The following is a 21,019-nucleotide window of genomic DNA, read 5'->3' on the forward strand; positions in this document are numbered from 1 at the left end:
CCAGGTGTGAAACATGTAAGCTGCTTGCATCCCTCTCTTTTGTACCATAAGAATTGACAGCTTTACGTTGGATTTTAATCGAATAAAGGTGTTGTATCTGAGTGCTGCCGTGCAGGCTTATTTGTTTGTTCTCTTAATTTACATACAGTTATATATTATAAAGTGGTAATTTTGAATGTACTATTAAACGCGGAGAACAAGCAGCACAGTAACCCATTGTTCCTTCCACATCACCTCATGCAATTTGTTTTGTGAAATGAACATAAATAAGCATTGAGCTTCAAAGAACAAAACATGCCCAGGAGGCAAAAATGGTCTCATTTATTTCAGCAGCAGAAAAGCCAGAAACATTTCCAGCAATTTTACGCATTCCAGAAAAACATGGAATCTCCGAGATCTTACGATAGTTACCCATTGTGCTATTTAAGTGCATAACGCTAATGTTACAAGATAGCTGTGACTCCCTGCGACAACTCTGTAGAGGAAATATTCATTCAAAATATTTTTAAAACACAAGTAGAGAGGCGCCTCTGAGTGCAGTATTTTAGAAATAACGCTTTTAATAATAGATGTAGATCAACTCACATTTTGTAGGAATAAATAGGCATGGTATTAATAATACAGTGACGCATCCCCGAGTCCTAAGCAGTGTGGAATCCTTGCTGACAACTGTGAGATCTTCCGGCAGATGGAGGAAGATCTCAGGAATCTGTTGACAAAGGAGCGCGACTTGCTTACATCGCCAAGTGCGCACGCTTTCGAAACGCGTCCAGCTTTGATGACGTCATCCGTCCGCAGCAAGCTGTCCTGTGCGTTCCGCGCCTCGCTCTGAGGGCGCTCCCCGGAGCCGGCGTCCTCCATCTGCCGGAAGAGCTCACAGTTGTCAGTAAGGAATAAACACAGCTTAGGACTCGGGGATGCGTCACTGTATTATTAATACCATGCCTGTTTATTCCTACAAAATGTGAGTTGATCTACATCTATTATTAAAAGCGTTATTTCTAAAATACTGCACTCGGAGGCGCCTTTCTACTTGTGTTTTGTTGCAGCTGAGGAATTGGTTTCTACCCTATCATGATGGTAGCCCTGTTTGCATTTTTTGGATGCTTTTTTTCTATTTTCACCATTCTTAAATAGATCCTTTTAGCCAATATTTTTATGGACTGACCAGACTCTATTTTTATCATTACTTCCTTTTTTTTTTTTTTTCTTTTAGCAGATTTGTATCAAAATATTTTTAGCTGTACCAAGATGACAGAACACTTTAGTGAAGAAACCTACAATATTTAAACTGGGGTCCACTGTTTTTAAAAGCAGCAATATGGTCACGCTAAGGCCCCTTTCACATGGCTCTAGGTGCTGACTCATAATCTGCGGTGAATCATGTTGTCAGCAGCAGCTGGCCTGCGGTTAGCAGGTGAATTGCCACCTTCTACAGGCCTGTTCCAAGTAGGATTTGACCATGTCCATTGGATGTCACAACCCCATACCCCTTTATGGGATACAGTGGCAGTTGGTGTTGGCTGCCAAATGCCACATGCCCTATTTTTTCCCATTCTACAAAGTATAGGTATAGGGCTGTCCATGGCCTGATTTTGACAGGTAATTTAGGAAATGTGATAAAATTGGTGCCAACAAATCAAAATAGTGATTGATGAATGAGCTTCCTGGTGACGCACATCCTGCGAAATGCATTGGGGCTGCGCTGTCGCCATTACTGACATCACTTCTGGTGGGGGACTCTGCGTCAATTCCGGGTTTTGGAACGTACGCCAGCTCCATACGAACGGCAGTGCTGGTTTACTACCGTGGCTGTCTGTGTTGGTGCTCACTTTAGCACCCTTTTATGTAAGTGCAATACTTTCTATCTATTTATCCGCTTTAAATAAAATATTACACTATACTACACTACAAGTAGTGTACTACTACACTACACATTGTCTTCTCTGGTTTCATGGTTTATTCTATTGATTGAGAGAGCTGTATTTGGAGTGTCTGAGTCCTTTAGATCCATCAACCTTCCACCTGGGGGCTATCTGAAGAGCAACCTGATTATTATTATTATTATGCAGGATTTATATAGCGCCAACAGTTTGCGCAGTGCTTTACAATGTAGAGGTGGGACAGTACAATTACAATAAAATTCAATACAGAAGGAATAAGAGGGTCCTGCTCGTGGAGCTTACAATCTAATGGGAGGGGGAGGTGGTACAAAAGGTAAGAGCTGCAGGGGGGATCTGATGGAGGTGGATTGGGTACAGTTCTTAGTTGGAGGTGGGGTAAGCTTCCCTGAATAAAGGCAGACAAGGTAGGGGCTGACTGGACATACTGGGGCAGGGAGTTCCAGAGGATGGGAGAGGCTCTGGAGAAGTCCTGGAGGTGAGCATAGAAGGAGGTAACAAGGGACCAAGAGGTCTAGGGAGGAGCAGAGAGGATGATTGGGGCGATATCTGCAGGTGAGGTTGTGATATAGCTGGGGGCGATGTTGTAGATGGCCTTGAATATTGTGGTTAGTATTTAGAATTTTATATGATGGGTATGGGAAGCCAGTGAAGGGATTGGTCGAGAGGAGCAGCAGTCACAGATCAGTTAGTAAGGTGTATTAGTCTACTAGCAGCATTCATAATAGACTGAAAGGGGTATAGCCTGTGTAAAGGTAGGCCAGTAAGGAGAGAGTTGCAGTAGTCAAGGCGGGAAATAACCAAGGAGTGAATAAGTTGTTTTGTGGTGTCGTTAGTCAGGAAGGGACGAATGGATGTGGGAGCATAAGGAAAGGTCTAGGATTACACCCAGCACCCTGGCATGTGTGGAAGGACCAGTGGTTGTGCCGTTGATCTTTATGGTAAAGTCACGGGGAAGGGATCAGGGAGGAGGAAATATTACCGGCTCAGTTTTAAAAAGATTGAGTTTGAAGAAGTGGTGTGACATCCATACTGATATGTCACTGATGAGTTTTATTGGAGTATTATGAAAAAACAATTGAGGCCTTTAATAGTAATTTGCGGTTGTGGTGGAGCACTTAAACAGGAAGAGTAGTCAATTTTTAATCACAAGGCACAGTTATTGGAGGTTTCTTGAAAGACTCATCACTTTATAGTTTATATGTTTTTTAGAGTTTTAAAATTTTTTGCTATTTTCACATAGCTCCCAACTGTCCCTGATTTCGAGGGACTGTCCCTGGTTTGGAACAAAGTCCTTTTTTTCTCCTCATTTGTCCCTCATTTTGGTCTGATCTATATATTGCATATAAAATACACTTTTTTATCTTTTAAAAAGTGTTTCCCAATGCTAAACCTTTCATCCCATTTCTCAATTGGTACAATTTCAAAAGCCAGTATAAAGGAATAGTATTGGTAAAAAAAGCACTTTTTTTGTATAATTCTCCTTTAAAGTGGTTGTAAACCGTTTACAACCACTTTAAACTACAGGCAAGCCTATAATTAGGCTTACCTGTAGCTGCACTAGATATCTCCTAAACCTGCACGGTTTAGGAGATATCCCTGTATTTGCATGTGCTGACGTCATCGCCACATGCGCACTTAAGCCAACTGAAGCAACGGCACGTACGTACCGTTGCTTCAGTAGTACTGTGTCGTCCCCGGTGGCGCCAATGCGTGGGAGTGACGTCATTGTAGCTCTGGCCAATCACAACACCGGAGTTGCGATACCCCGAAGTAACCCCCGGGAGAGATGTCGCCGGCCGGAGGGGGAGATGAGGATGGCTGCGGGGGCTTCGTTCTCGGGTAAGTAATTCATAATGAGCTGGTATGCTATGCATACCAGCTCATTATGTATTTGTCTTGCAGGGTTTTTTTTTTTTAACCCGGGTTTACAACCACTTTAAGGGGTGTGGCAAGGGGTGTGTCCTATGCCTACATACTTTTGCTACTAGGTGTCCCTCGTTTCCATTTCAAAAGTTGGGAGGTATGTTTTCATGAGTATTGGAACTGTATCTTTATTCACTTTGTTTCTCTTAATGGTAGCACCAAACCTTTTTTATGTTTTTGATTTTGACAGGTGGTTGAAGTGATTAAAAAACAAGCCTCAACCATCTCTTTTTGTCACCCAACAGTGTCAATGTGAAAGGGACCCAAGGCAATACCACTGCTTTATATCTGGGTCCATAGGTCCTCGTTGTTATGACCTTCTCACCTATCAATAAAACTGATTTTGTTATTTATATACTGTATTAAAGCTGCGGAGTAAACCCTACAAGGTATGTGGCCATACTTGCTAGCAGGGCTTTTTTTCAGGGGGAACTTGGTAGAACTCAGTTCCACCACCTCTGGCTCAGACCCTTGGGGGGGGGCCTGCTGACCACAATCACTTGTAAACACAGAAGTCCGGTTTCTGTGTTTACAAATGACAGCTCTGCACTCTGTGTGTAACCCCCCTGAACTCTGCACTCTGTATGTAATGCAATTTTGGTATTTAATGCCCCTTTAGGACCCTCCTACTGTTCGTGAAATTTGACTGACAACACCCACTATTTGATGTGATTTGGAGGGTGTGTGTGGATGGAGGGGTTTTGGGGGTTTGTGGTTGAGTTCCAGCACCTATTGTTTGAGAAAAAAAGCCCTGCTTGCTAGTATCAATTTTTGGCTTAGATTCAATAGCTACATTACAGCCTTTAAAATTACCTCTTTTCAAATACTTATGTATGAACAAGGTCACATACTGTACATGTAAAAGACAGGTCATCGTATAATAGGCATGATGGATTTTTTCGAAGACATCTGGAGTACATATTGAGCCATATGAAGTTGGGTAGACATATTATTGGCTGTATAGGCAAATCTATTAGTTATACATCTCTTCTTTTGATGGCTGGTATAGAGAGAAGAAGGGGAGGTAGTATCCTTTCTCCGTCTGTTACAGTCTCACTGATTCAGATTTTGTTAAGGTTTAGGACAGATAAAATGGGTAACCAAAACTAAAATCCAGGGGCAACAGGCTGTGTCGTAGGTAGGTCAGGGGGCTAAGGCTCCTTTTAGTTATGGATAGTGTTGGGGGCGGGGGGTAAAGTTGAGCTTGGGATAGGGAGGATAGGGAGGATTGGTTAGGAAAAGGATTTTAGTACAGATGTGTATTCAGGGAATCTGAATGAAGGGGCTGAAAGGCCTCGGAGGAAGAAAATAGGGGGAGCACTTAAAATTACTTTCAATTGTTGGCAAACATGGATTATGGACATTAGATAGTAAACTCTTCTGGGGCGAGAACTGACATGAATGGTTGTACGCCCTCCTGAATTTGCTATATAAATATGTGAAATAAATTGCCATATGGTGAAAGACTAAATACGGCATTAAGGTGTTTTTAATTATCCTTTATGTCTACTCATTGGTGTCATGTAAGGACCTTGTTTAAACTAACAGGACTGTATTCAGCGCTGTTTACACAAACAATTACAATAATCCTCATGATGCAGTCAGCACACACACATTGTACTGCTCTGAATGTTCGATGATAAAAAAGATTATAGGCGCCAGGTGCAGGAAAACATTGCACAACATCATACAAGGCAGAAGACTACATCTGCGCGTGTCAACTATTGCACAAGAGGGTACAGTAACTCCCATCCACAGTAAGAACACCTAATTATACACTATCTTGCAAAAACGTTAGACTAGATTCTTTGCATAATCCATTGTCACTGACTACAAAGCACATCAATCTGATGCAGCAGACGAGCAGATGTTGTATCTGGAGCATTAAAGGGAATCCACTGAGCTTTTGAAGTTTTAGCTTTAAAAGCATATTCCATCATTTGCAAACATTTTATAAATGCACTCACATTGATTTTAAAAAATGTGGATCGTGGGTGCAATGCACAGGCTACTGTAGACTCCTCCAGTTAAGGGGCTAGAGGAGGTATCAGTGGACCTCAATGAACAAACAAACTCATCTCTATCCCAAACTTCCCCTTTGCGCCATTTATTTACCATTTTGGACAGAGTGGGAAGGGGTTGGAACTAGAGATGATCTTGATTGTCCATCAAACTCATCTCTATCCAAACTTCCACTTTACGCAGGGGCGTAACTACGACCATAGCGACCCATGCGGGCGCTATGGGGCCCGCAGCCGAGTGGGGCCCAGTGAGGATAAGAGCACCGCCGGCACAGTCTCCCAGCCAGGGGAAGAGAGAGGAAAGGAAGAGGCAAGCTGTCCGTATCAGCAGAGAGCTGAATTGCCCGATGTAAGAGCTTTCATTAGAACTTCCAGTGTTCCCGGGGCTCACGTCACATAGCTCCACCTTTTGGCCCGGTGCCTTTGATAGACAGAACGCCGATCCAATGCTTGACATGTGACATCATCAAAGGCGTCAGGCCAAGAGGTGGGGCTATGTGACGATGAGCCCTGGGAAGACAGTAAATTCAAATGAAAGCTATTACAGCGGGCAATCCCGCTCTCTGCTGATTCGGGTGGCTTGCCTCTTCCTCTGCATAGGTGGGGCTGTATGGGGCACAGGTCACGCTGTATGGGGCACAGGTCACGCTGTATTGGGCACAGGTCACGCTGTATTGGGTACAGGTCACGCTGCATTGGGCACAGGTCACGCTGTATGTGGCACAGGTCACGCTGTATGTGGCACAGGTCACGCTGTATGTGGCACAGGTCACGCTGCATTGACACTAGGGCAGCTGTGGGGGGGGGGAGCTGTTTGCAGGGGGGCCCCATACAACATTTTGCTATGGGGCCCTGCTATTTCTAGTTACGCCCCTGACTTTACGCCATTTATTTATCATTTTGGACAGAGTGGGAAGGGGTTGGAACTAGAGATGACCTTGATTGTCCATTAAACTCATCTCTATTCAAACTTCCACTTTGTGCCTTTTTTTTATAATTTTTGGATGCAATGAGTAGGGGTTTGAACTAGAGATAATCTTGAATGGCCATCAAACTAATTTCTATCCAAACTTCCACTTTGCACCATTTGTTTATAATTTTGGATGCAGTGAGAAGGGGTTTGAACTAGAGATAATCTTGAGTGTCCTCCGTACTTATTTGTATTGACTTCTACTTCGCACCATTTTTTTTTTATAATTTTGGATGGAGAGGGAAGGAGTTGGAACTGGAAATGTTCTTGAGTGTCCTTTGAACTCATCTTTCTCACTTTGCGCTATTTTTTAATGCAATCAGATTTGGGCTGTGTCAGCAGCACATATAAACAAAGGGGTGGAATGCTGCTGCTGGTATTTACAGTGCCTTTTATAGGGACACGTACCCATATTTAGTCAATGGCATTGGTACATGAGGGTAGAGAGTTGGTCCTATCAGTCTGCTGCTTCTCCTTTCCTGTCCAATCACAGGCTGGAACACGGAGGTGACTAGGTGGGTGCATTGCTAACTGCAATAGACAAAAGAGTGGTCGCCAACACTGGTCGTGTTGTCCAGCAGAGCTGTGTAAATCTCAGAACTGAACATAAATAACAAATCGCATGGCAGGTAAAACAGTTCCCATATTTCTATTTTATCTATGTATCTACCTGTTTGCCTGGAGTTTAGCTTTAATACAGTTGAGGAATGCGTTTTTAGGGGTCAGTAGTTCACTACTTTGCATCCCAGAAAAAACCATAGCAAGAAGAGATAAGAAGCACCATGGACATCTTGCTGGAACTTGTCTGAAAGGTTCATCTGTTGTCCCCTTAGGCTATAATATTAAATTCTATATTTTAGTGACCTGGTGACAATCAGTATATGTTATGTTTCTGCCGGCTCTCAATGTAGAGTGATCTTTCACTGTCATGTGATGAATGAATGGATAATTGGTGCCAATTGTGTGGAAAATGTAGCACAACATCGTACATCTTGCAATATTTTAGATCTGCGGGTGTCAAAGATGAAACAGTAAGGCCTCATGCACACTGGACATTTTTTGATGTTTTTACAGCAGCTTCTTTTGGCTGTAGACGTTTTTTTCCTACAGTCATTAAACTCTCCATCATGTTATCCTATGTGTCCATGCACACATAGGCTGTTATCAGCAGTTTTGGGCAGTGGCGTTTTTGAGCAGCAAAAAAAACCCGAAACTAGTGGGTTCTGAGAGACGTTTTTTCAGCTGTAAAAACGCTCTAACGCTGATAAACACTGGTAAACGTCGATAAACGCTCAAAAACATCGCTCACCAGCCTTTTTTTTTAATGTTTTTGATCCATTGAAAAAAAAAATTTTTTTAATTTTATTTTTCTTCAAAAAAACGCTAACGCGAAAAAACTCTAATAAGCACTAAAAACCGCTATTGCAAAAACATTGAAAAAGTTGAAAAACTCACTACAAAGCTATCAACATTTTTATAACGTTATTTTAACGTCCAGTGTGCATGAGGCCTAAAACCTTTTTCACAGTAAGGGCAGCTAATTACACATTATTCTGCAAAATGTTATACTAACTGCACTGAATAATCACTATAACCATAGAAAATATCAATCACATGCAGCTGATGAGAAGCAATTGTATCTGGAACATTAAGGCCGCATGTACACTGTCACGGAACGTCCCACACTCCGCTTGAGTGCTTCTGTCATATACCACTTCCTCCCAGTCTGTATACAGATATCAGATATTCCAACCGCTCATAAGCACAAAACAAGAGGAGACTTGCTTAGATACTAACATGGACTATTTTTATTTAAAATCAAAATGACAAGACTTTATATGCCGTTGGAACCTCCTCTAACAATACAACTGTAACCTAATTAACAATAGCTAGTTTACTAAATCATTTACCCAGACTAGGTGACTATTCAATACACATTACCATAAACATCAACACAGGGTTATTTAGAACAAACAACAATGTGTGGAATAGAAGCTGTGGTAAGCCAGACTGTTCGTCTCCTAGCCAGTCCTGGTGGCTAATGTGATCAGCTCATTCAATTAACAGGTTGAGTTCAGAATCAATCAAACCAAGAATAGTCTCTACATACATCCTGGGAGATATTGTGGACAAATATTACTGTCCCATTTTAAGTAGTCCAAGATATATTTTCTCACTCACCCAGAATAGCACAGGGTGACTTAGACATAAGAGGTGTATGGGGAGCTGAAACTAGGGCATCCCCTACTTTCCAAGGGATTCTGAGTTCCACGGGCCCTCCCGTCACATACACTAAGCACGTGCATCCAGGAGAAACAGGTGCAGCTTCCAGCCTTGCTGCCTGCAGCCTGCTAAAGTCAATGACCGGCTGAAATACACCACAGCTGGATGCTATACTGAGCGGTACTCACATTTAGAGTCATATACATGCAAGACCAGGATTGGACGCATATGGGCTAAACACTTGGTTGAGTTTTTGAAGTTTCTAGCTTTAAAGCTGAGTTTAGGTACGGCACGTTTTATACGGTTACATTGGTCTAGCTTGGACCAATGTAGCTATGCATTTACCATACTTGTGGGATATTCGTGGAAACTGGAAATCACTGTAAAAGGCACCGCTAATACAATGATCTCCATTAGATTTTGTGTGCTATGCCGAGCGGCTGTCCTGCTGGTTACTGAACACAGGAGATTGCTTGCTCAGCCTTTGCGCAGATCAGGGAAAACGTAGCATTTTCTCAATGGATACAAAGCATTCTCTGATTGGAAGAGGTGAAGAGGCAGGGCGGTGATGTCACACAATCTCCACCTCCTCCAATCAGAGAACACTTTGCATTAACTGAGAAAATGCAGTGTTCTCTGAATGGTGCCCATGCAGAACGAGTGACCTCTTTTGCTCACTAAGCCACAGAGCAGCTGCTCGGCATGAGACCCAGAAGCTGTAGTGCCTACTACAGTGATTTCCAGCTTCTACAGGGATCCCACCGGTATAGCACATCCATACTTTACATATATATTTTTTTTTAAAGTGATTCTAAAGTCTTTTTTTTTTTTTTCAATAAAAATAACAAACATGTTATACTTACTTTATTCTTTTTTTCATTTTTACACTGTCCCTTTAATAAAACATTTTTTGATCACTTTTATTTCTATCACAGGGAATGTAAACATCCCTTGTGATAAAAATAAGCAGTGACAGGTCCTCTTTATGGAGAGATGGGGGGTCTAGGACCCCCCATCTCTCCTCTACAATGTAAAGCAATAGATAAAAAAAATAAAAACACATTGCGATGCATACTAGTACATTATGCTTTTGTCTTGCAGGTTTTTTTTTTTTTTCGGCGGTTACTACCGCTTTAACAAGAGGTCTGAATGAAATGAATGAATTCGAATGAATTTTGTTGTTTCGTTATAATTTATTTCAGATTCATTGAAATTTGTTACTATCGTGATTCGGCAATTTGGATACAGCCGAATCTCCGAATAACAAGAATTTCATCCGAATTTTGATTCGTAATTGAATATATCACACATGTCTATTAGGCACAGTAAGCATGCACCTGGAGGTAAAAGAGATATACAAAGGTCAAGTTATCCACCATAGAAATAGTTATAACAACCTATCTACACATTGTTACTCAATATAGAAAGCCAACATTCTTTGTTTGGCCTCCATTCACATCTAAGCAATTTGAAGTGTTATTTTTTATAATTATTTATAGTTATTTATTATATTATAATTTATGATTTTGTGTTTCAAACTTTATCATACCCGGGATATCTACTAGACACTTGTTTGGACAGATTTAAGTGTGTTATTCCTAATGCCGCGTACACACGACCGGACTTTCCGTCAGAGTAGACACAGGCGGTCTTTCCGACGGAGTTCCGCTGAAATGGACTTGCCTACACATGATCACACCAAAGTCTGTTCGTTTAGAACGCGATGACGTACAACGGGACTAGAAAAAGGAAGTTCAATAGCCAGTAGCCAATAGCTGCCCTTGCGTCGTTTTTGGTCCGTCGGAATAGCATACAGACGAGCGGTTTTCCCGATAGGAATTGAGTCCGTCGGAAAGATTTGAAACGTGCTATTTCTAGGTCCGTCAGAATTTTAGAAAGTAAAAGTCAGATGAAGCCCACACATGATCGGAATGTCCTACGGTATGATTCCTTCTGACCTTTTCTGACGGAAAGTCCGGTCGTGTGTACGCAGCATTAGAATTACAGGCCTACAATATAAAATGCCAACTTTCTATGCAAAACAATGTACCGCTTTGAGACGCAAAAATCTGACATAATCATACCGCCAGGGTGGCTACAACCAAACACATTAAATACACAGGTTCTGTGGCTGATTAAGGTGGTAAATTAACTCACTTAGTGCCTTATCTGCATTCAATTATCCTCAGAACCTGTGCAATTAATATGTGTTTGGTTTTAAGGGGATGAGGTAGCAACCCTACGCACCTGAAAAAACAGGTAATTTCACACCTTAAGCCGCGTACACACAGGCTGACTTTTCAGCATCAAGCGTCCGATGGTCTTTCCAACAGACTTTCGACGGAGTTACGACGGACTTTTGGACGACCGGACTTGCCCATACATGAACGGACTAAAGTCCGTTGGACTGAACGAAGGGACTAGAATAAGGAAGTTGATAGCCAGTAGCCAATAGCTGCCCTTGCATCCTTTTTTGTCCGTCGGACTAGCATACAGACGAACAGATTTTTCAACCGGACTCGAGTCCGTCGGAAAGATTTGAAACATGTTCCAAATCTAAAGTCCATCTGATTTTCAACAGAAAAAGTCAGCTGAAGGTCCAATGAAGACCACACATGGTCGGATTGTCCGACGGATTCGTTCCGTCGGACCAGTCCTTTTGGAAATGAACTTAAAGAAGAAGGGGTTGGTTGGCACTACCTGGAAAACGTCAATGCTAATGCATATACAGGATGAACCATACAAATGGTTTTATGTTAGTGCATTTTACTACATCAATGTACCTGTCATCCCAGTCAGTGGGTGGAATGGGATACCCCGGTGACTGGTAGGAGTAGGTGGGAGGGGTCCTAAGATCCCTAATCAGTAATAAGTTTGTATAAACAATAAGCAGAGTAATGTATAAATAAATTACCTAAGTTGGCGCAGTGTATTGCCAGAAATAATCTGCTCTGTATGTATTGATATACACTGTGCCAACTGTATAGGCAAGGCAAGTAGTCGCCCAGTGTAGTACGCTTTGACTTGTGTCAACCATACAGATGTAACTAGATTGATGCAATAGGGCTAAAGCATACCATATGTCACAGTGAATATATCCAGATAATGTGAGTTTACATCTGCATCAGCCACATCACACAGAAAACAAAAAAACAAAACAACAAAAAGAGAAGAAACCATAGGCCACATGAGCACACTACAGTTCATATAATGAAGCCTGGACCAAGCATATACTGCAGTGTTTAGATCAAAAGTAATATGCAATAGTCCAAATAGGTATAAATCTGCATCAGGTCAGGAACTCCCAGGGGTGACTTTAGTGCTTTAAAACGCTGCCAGATGACTTTTGTGCTCCCCCTTCAGATTTCCTACTCACGACTCCTGGTGCCCCTGCAGGGGTATTGGGCATGTAGTATTTCAAATAGAAATCACTGCTCCCTGTTGTTTATGGTGGATCCTGGCTGGTGGAGGTGTTGCAATGCCCTCATGAATCAGGAAATGTGACAAAAATGAAGCACGATTTCTCTTTTCTTAGGAAATGAAGGTAGGTTACCAATAGTGACCTGTAATCTTGTGTTGGGTAATGTCAGTGTGCAAAGTCCGCCCGTGTGTACACGGCATATCAACTCTCTCCTCCTAGCAATCAGCTTTCCATTTGCTAATAGGGCCCATTCTCTCCCATACAACATACTACCCAGATAAAGGTGCACCGTTTCCTTTGGTGCAGTTGAGGAATGTGGTTTCAAGCCATAACAATATTACTTCCAAAACAAATCATACGAAGATAAGATGAGGAGCTCCATGGACATGTTGCTGGAACTTGTCTGGCAGGTTCATCTGTTGTCACCTTGGGCCATAATATTGACCTCTGTATTTTAGTGACTTGGCTTTAATCAGTGAAAAATTAATTTTTCTCCCAACTCTCAGTACAGAATGATCTTCTCTGTCACAGGGCTGACAGGGGGCGGGTTACACAATACTATAAAAATTATAGAGGTTCTTGGGAACTGTAATTGTGTAATGACTCTATCCTTTGTGACATCTTTGTTCATAATTTTATATTACAACTTTGTTACTTTACAGTGTATATAAATATATGTGGGAGGTGTTGATCAAGTGCTATAGTGTATCTATACATACATGCGTTGGGATGAATTTACAAAACACAAATAGACTGTGCACTGTTGCACTCATTTTTCCAGAGCTTAGTAAATGTGGTAAAGCTCTGCTGAATTCCATCATCCAATCATGTGCAAGCAAAATGCTGTTTTTTTGTTGTCCTTGCAGGTGATTTGGTATTTTTTCGAAACTAAAGCTTTACCACATTTACATTTACCAAGTAAAATTAGTGCAAAGTGCACAGTCTATTTGCCTTTAGTAAATCCACCCTATTGGATTCCAGAAGCAAGGACCAGTGGATTCTTGCAGCCAGGATGACAGGTGTATGCAAACAGCATGTACAAAGTAATGACAGATTGAGAGGAGCCATCGCTATTCAGACATGTCCACACACACAACAGTTACGCAGTTGTAGGCAGGTACAGTCTACTTTCTCTATTGCAGGTAGCTCTCAACCTCGGTGACATTGCAGAGGGAGAGGAAGTCAAAAGGAACATGGTTCCCATATGGTTTCTTGGGTCACTGGGGAGCTATTTAATTGCATACTGGCACTCCATGTGACTCTGGTAGCCATCTTGGGTCAGGTAGAGTCTGTTAAAGAACCCGGCCCCTAGGCTTGACATGCATTTTGCATGTGGGTAGTGTAGGGACAGGTCACCCTTCTGTCAGGGACAGTAATTAGTGGCAGAGAGAGGTTCCAGATGAGTAGGAACACACCATCCTTCCTGGAAGCCTCTCTGTTTGGGTAAGGACCAGCCAGACCATATTCTACCCCTCGAGACAGATGCTGTCAGTGCACCTGAGACCTGATATACTCTTCACTGCAACATTCTGTGAGTGCACCTGGTTGGGTTATCTTCCTGCTGGGTAATCTGAGTGTTAACTGCCGCCACACCACATTGTACCTCCCCACACAGTTATGGGACCCTGGATGCAGGCAGATGCTTCCAAGCCTGGACCTCCATTCCTAACCACTGGTTATTTTGTACAGGTTGCCACTATTCGCATAAATCTGTCACCCCAGCCATGAGAATCAGTTGATCTTCCCTGGAACTTGGTGTATGCATGTAATCACCTGTTTGAATGAGGCCTTAGGCTGGCCATAAATTATACAATTCCCTTGTGCAAATTTCCTTTAGATTTACCAAAACTATATAATATGAGTTCAAACCTAAACACTTTCAATTTGTATGCAATCAGGAAGGCCCTTGCACTACATAGTTGAAGGTAAATCTAAAGGAAATCTAATAGCAAAATTGTATAATGTAAGGCCAGCTTAAGGGTCCTTTCACTTGGACGATCTGATTGGATCCATATGACAGTTCAGGTGGATCTAAAGAGTAGCTCAATGTTAGTCTATGGGAAGGCAGATGTAAACAGACACACATACCCTTAAGTTTCATACCTCAATGTGTTGAACCAGAGTAAAAAGATATCAGATGTATGTCAGTTTACATTGCCTGCCTACTCTGGTTTCAGGCTGGAGACAAAACTGAAAGGACACAGATTTGAAAAAAAAGTGACATGCGTCCGTTTTTCTCATTCAGTAGAGGATTTGTTCATGGACCCCATTATGATCAGTATAGATGCTGCCTGTGTGAAAGGGACCTAACTGTTTTGTTTTATGTTTGTAGCTTCAAACATAGCAGATGCATTAGGTGATAAATACGGGTTGATTTACTAAGGGCAAAAAGACTGTGCACTTTGCAAAATGCAGTTGCACGCTGCAAGTGCAGTTGCTCCAGAGCTTAGTAAATGAGCCGGACATCTGCTGACTTCCATCATCCAATCATGTGCAAGCAAAAATGCTGTTTTTTTACCGTCGTTTTAGAGGCGCGATTGAGCCGCTAGTGGGGCGGTTTTAACCCCCGCTAGCGGCCAAAAAAGGGTTAAAACCGTCCACTGCAGTGGCGCTTTGCCGGCTGGTTTGCAGCGCTGCCCCATTGTTTTCAATGGGAAGGGGCGCTTTAGGAGCGGGGAATACACTGCTCCTATAGCGCAGCAAAGATGCGGCTTGCAGGACTTTTTGCAAGTGCCCTTGGGCTTTCACACTGGAGACACAGGCGCTATTTTTAGCGATGTAGCGCCTGTAAAGTGCCTCAGTGTGAAAGGAGCCTAAAACAAATTCATCGGGGATCAGTGTAAATAATTGCCCCTTACATTGGTGGATAGTGAGAAGAATACAGCCCTTACAATGGTGATCCAAATGCCACTCTTACAGGTAGCAGAAAAGATTATTGGTGCCATTGGAGCCAAGCAGCATTGGCCCTTGAAGTAGTAGAAGTAGTTTTTCCCCTGCTGTAGTAGCGTTTTGTTTTTTTTCGCTTTAAACAAAAATAGAGCGACAATTTTGAAAAAAAAATAATAATAATTTTTACTTTCTGTTATAGAACATTTCCAAAAAAAAAAATTGTAAAAAAAAAAAAACAAATCTATTCATCAGTTTAGGCCGATATGTATTCTGCTACATATTTTTCATTAAAAAAAAATCACAATAAGTGTATATTGATTGGTTCGCGCAAAAGTTATCACGTCTACAAAATAGGGGATAGATTTATGGCATTTTTATTATTTGTTTATTTATTTTTACTAGTAATGGTGGCGATCAGTGATTTTTAGCGGGACTGTGACATTGCGGCAATTTTTGTGAGCAGACTGCAGTTCCTCTTTAATCTATTTATTATATTTAATTTATTGTAAATGGCTAACAATGCAATTTCATATATAAATACTGTATATACATATGTTCTCTCCTTTTTTAGGCATGGTATGCTCATACGACTATTGTTCTATGTCGTTCAAGCAGATGTAAACCTTTGTTCGCCCAGTGTGTAATAATCAGTTGAATTTTATCACCTTGAACTCAGGAAGTGGCATTTTAAATCCGCGTTATTCAGTGAAATAAAGTAATTGGATGTTTTACTCATGCACATAAATAGTACCTATCCTTTGAATAACCACATCAGACACCTCTGACAATTGAACCACCAACAACCTTTTTATTTCACTGAATGAGGTTTAATGTTGATAAATGTAAAGTTATGCACTTGAGGGCTAAGAATATGCATGCATCATACATACTAGAGGGAGTACACCTGGGGGAATCAATGGAGGAGAAGGATCTGGGGGTTTTGGTAGATCATAAGCTCAATAATAACATGCAATGCCAAGCTGCGGTTTCCAAAGCGAGCAAAGTCCTTTCTTGTATTATGAGAGGTATGGACTCCAGAGAGAGAGATATCATTTTGCCCCCCTGTACAAATCATTAGTAAGACCTCATCTGGAATATGCAGCTCAGTTTTGGGCACCAGTTTTCAAAAAGGATATCGGGGAACTGGAGAAAGTGCAGAGAAGGGCAACCAAACTGATAAGAGGCATGGAGGAGCTCAGCTATGAGGAAAGATTAGAGGAACTGAATTTATTCACTCTTGAGAAGAGGAGATTAAGGGGAGATATGATCAACATGTACAAATACATAAGGGGTCCATATAGTGAACTTGGTGTTGAGTTCATCACTTTACGGTCATCACAGAGGACACGGGGGCACTCTTTACGTCTAGAGGAAAAGAGATTTCATCTCCAAATACGGAAAGGTTTCTTCACAGTAAGAGCTGTGAAAATGTGGAATAGACTCCCTCCAGAGGTGGTTCTGGCCAGCTCAGTAGATTGCTTTAAGAAAGGCCTGGATTATTTCCTAAATGTACATAATATAACTGGGTACTGACATTTATAGGTAAAGTTGATCCAGGGAAAATCCGATTGCCTCTTGGGGGATCAGGAAAGAATTTTTCCCCTGCTGTAGCAAATTGGATCATGCTTTCCTGCTTTTTTTTTTGCCTTCCTCTGGATCAACTGTGGGTGAAGGATTGTGTATATGGGATTGCATTATTTTTTTTTTGGTTGAACTAGACGGACTTGTGTCTTTTTTCAACCTGACTAACTATGTAACTATGACTCTTCTTTCCAAGTACATTTTTTAGTTTGTAATATAAAATAGTTTTTCACACTTTTTTTTAACCCTTTTATGCATCTCAATGCTGTCTACCCCCTCCAGCCTCTTTTAGCGAATTCCCCTCTACATGCACTTGCTTAGTCATTGGTCTGGGCTAGCTTCTTGTTGGTTACAATGATGGGCTTTACCTGTACAATATGTGTCAGCATGGCTCTTGTAGTTCCACCAGGGGTGCATGCGGCAAGGTGACAACACAGGAACATTTATGGAGACCGTTGTCACCTTATACCTGACATAAGGTGACAGCGGTCTCCATAAATTTTCCTGTGTTGCCACATGCACTCCTGGTGACTGAACAATGATTTATCCATCTAATGAAAGCTGCAAAATTACAAAGATAATAAACAATTTAAAAAAAAAAAAACATGTTACAGCTTTTTTTGAGATTTTAGTGTTTGGCCTCATGTACACTGTTGCTGGTAAACGGACGTTTAGGAGCAGTTGGACATTTTTTTTCAGATGTCCCTGAACTCTCCTCTATGTTATCTTATCAGTACATGTACACAGGGTCATTTATAGTCATTTCTAGGCAGTTGAGTTTAGAAGCATTTTTTTGGAATGCAAAAAAATGCATTCAGGGCGGATGTTCAGAGGCATTTGAAATGCCAAATGCCTGTAACAGCTTGTAAACGCTGCTGAACCCGGTAACTCGCGTTTAGCAGCGTTTCGTTTACAGACATTTTTCATTTTAACAAAAAAAAAAAAAAAAATGCTTCTAGACGCAAACGCGGCTAAACGCAGCATGTAAACGCGTCTAAACGGAGGTTTTTTAGACGTCGGTTTCTATCTGTCAAGTTCAATCGTTTAGGAGAGGTTAAACAACGTCCTGTGTACATGAAGCCTATCTGTAATGCTGGCCCTACACCTGCGCGAACGTTCCGACAAAAAATAATCAATCACTTGTCTGACCATTGGATGGTGCCTTCATGGACAATTTCTAGATTAACTTTGAAAGTACATGCACATAAGGCTAGTTAAGATTGTTCTTGGCAGGAAGTGAGTTCAACAATTAGAAATGTGTTTGTTCCCATTGGATTTGACAAAATTTTCCTTGTCCTTTTTATTTTTTTGCTCACGCTGGTCCAAATCAATTATCAAATCCTCCCCTTTAACTCTTAAAATGATTGAAAGATCGTTTTGGACAATGATATATTTCTAACAAAATTCTACAGGTGTAAACCCAGCTACTACCATCTCATATCTCACTTTAACATATCAGTATTGTTTCTTAAGAATTGCAAAAAAAAAAATAAAGTCTGAAGCTTTCATTAATACAAAACCTCCTAGTCATACTATCATGAAGGTTCTTCTTCAGGTGTTCCCTGTTATAGGATGATAACACTCTGTCCCATTGCCCCAACTGTGCTCCTGTGTTATCATCCTGTTACACCGGCTTTCAGTGGAAGAAGCTGTTTAAATACACATTGCATAGGCATTGTCCACAGTTGTTGGAAAATTGCTAACAAAGAAACACAGCCATCACTGGAGAGCATGTAGACAGACCGTGGCTGTAAAGAGGTTACAGACAATCAGCAGCACAGAGATGCAACAAAAATTGAACAAAATGTTTTTATTCATTTTATTTGATATTTTTTTATTTTAAAAAATGAAATTGTTTATGATGCAAAGCACTTTAGCGAGCTGAATGGCCGTCAGTTAGGGTTTACCTGTACTGTTTTCCTGTACTGTTATTCATAATGCAAATATATTGCTATAGGGTTATAGACTTTAGCTATAATAGCGCTATATACAAAGGACAAATTTGGGTTCCGCCAGCTGTTGGTCTAAAAGTCCCTGTACACACTGCTAGCCATCATGGCATGAATAGACTCTACCATAATGGCACACTGTCCTTTAATTTTTTTTTTTTGCTGACTCTGGTCAAAGCGGATTGTCTTTTACCCTCCATAACCAATAAAATTTTACCCCAGTTATCATTAATATATATATGGTCATACCTGGCTTGTTCGATGTATGCTCCTCCTAATGGTCTCCCTGATGTTGGCCTTGTCGGATTGGAAGTAGACAGTGGCGCTGGACTTATCCTTAAGATACGGCTTGTCCTCTGCGCTCCAGTTGTGCAGCGGCGTTGTGGGATCACTGTCGTCTGAATTAATGGGGTAGAAGCTCTCAGATTTGTGCTCATGGTTCCCATTTTGCACCGACCCATTGTCACTTTCATTGTGACTTTCATTGGCATAGTAAGGTTCTTTAACATTGTCCACGATGAACTGGACCTCCGTCTTAGAGAAAAAGTCCACTTCGCCTTCATCCACCAGAACTTTTTGGTAGGCATCCTTTCCTCCGTCCAGAAGAGCGTCTGTGGCCAAGCGCGCGCTCTCATTGTAGCTATAGTCTGCCTTGCCCAATCTGGCCCACCTATTTTTGGCCTCCTCAATTCTTTTCTTGATCTTCCCAAATGTTTTAGACCTGTTCATGTTGAAATGCAATGATCCTCTTGGCTTTTCAAACAGTTAGATGGATGATGAACCTTTTTGGTGGTCATCAACTTGTGAATGTTTTTTCTTCTCCTTTGTGTCAGGCAGTCAGTTGTCCTTCCAGAATATCAGATACAAAACGTAGAGCTTTGCAGCTACATGCCCACTAGGTTGTTCAGTTAACCAGTTAACCAGAAAAGCAGCGTAAAAATGCCTCATGAAAATGCAGCAGGACTGGAATCAGATGGGAAGTGAAAGCTGTATAACTGAGCTTATCTAACAAGAGACACGCCTTACCTGTAAGCCATACCTGTGGTTCGGCAACTCCCCGCTGGACCTGTCATTGAGTGTCATGTCCCTCACACTTCACACAGTAATCTGACATGTCAGATCAGCAGATAATTGTACCGGTAAGAGTAGATCTACTAGCTGGCTAATGGCAGAGGCAATTTAAAAATAACTTTGGCTTACTTTATTGTACCGATTAAGGCTTTTCCAATAATTATTGTATGTGGGCTTATTATTTAACCAGGCAAACAGTCATGTACAAAGTTCAGGAGCCAACACAGACCAATCAGAGGGCATATTTCATTGTATTGAGAGCTGTACAAGAACTGATGAAATCTGGTTTCTATACATTAATGTTACTATTATTATTACATAGACTGTATAACGACAAATGTTCATTCAACACTAACCCCTTGTCTACCAAGGTACATTCACAAATGTCCTAATGGTTAAGAATTTTCACTAAATAATATCCTTATTTTCCAAAAATAAAATCCCTACTCATCCACTACTTAAAAGAGAAGTTCAGTATTTATTTATTTCATTTTTAAGAATCATACTTACCTAGGTGGATGCAGTATTGGTCTGATGCTGCATCTGTCCCCCGCCAGCTCTAAGAACCGCTGTCTGCTCTGCCCCCCCCCCTGCTCACTGGAGCACTGCGCTGTGGAGGGGGCGGGAGCGGCTGGCTCTGGGGAGGCTGAGTCAGGTGCCGGTCCAGGGTTGTGGGAGGATTCTGACCATATTGTAGCGATTTTGCTCCAGCCTGGACTGGCTCTGTGACATCAGCCGACAGAGGGCTTCAGCCAGGTACAGTCAGCCTGCTGTCTGCTGAAAACAGAACACAGGATGCAGAATGAACGGCACTCCTGTGATCCACAGGAGAAGTACAGCCAACTGATGAACCGATCGCTTTTACAGTACAGTGAATGCCCTGAAAATAGAAGGGGGAAGGGGAGGGGCAGATTAACATCACAACCTCCCATTGTCCATTTACAGAATGCTTATGACATTTTATGAATGGACAAGGTGGAGAGGGAGGGATCTACTATCATCACTGTACTAATGCTGGAACTGTCAGTTTGGTGCTTTTATTGCTCCCCGGGATGGACATAGAAAAT

The 21,019-nt window shown here is 41.6% G+C and overlaps 1 protein-coding gene across 1 annotated transcript in view; it reads right to left on the reverse strand.

The window, feature by feature from the left end:
• The window catches only part of FAM83A (family with sequence similarity 83 member A), a 94,876-nt gene extending 74,993 nt beyond the window's left edge, over nucleotides 1-19,883 (reverse strand). The window contains exon 1 of the mRNA XM_073632210.1: nucleotides 19,131-19,883. Within this exon, the coding sequence (XP_073488311.1) occupies nucleotides 19,131-19,610 (480 nt within the window). The 5' untranslated portion in view covers nucleotides 19,611-19,883. The remainder of the gene's footprint in view (nucleotides 1-19,130) is intronic.
• Nucleotides 19,884-21,019: the final 1,136 nt, after the last annotated feature.

Source organism: Aquarana catesbeiana, linkage group LG05 (assembly GCF_042186555.1).
Source record: "Aquarana catesbeiana isolate 2022-GZ linkage group LG05, ASM4218655v1, whole genome shotgun sequence".
Classification (NCBI taxonomy): Eukaryota; Metazoa; Chordata; class Amphibia; order Anura; family Ranidae; genus Aquarana; species Aquarana catesbeiana.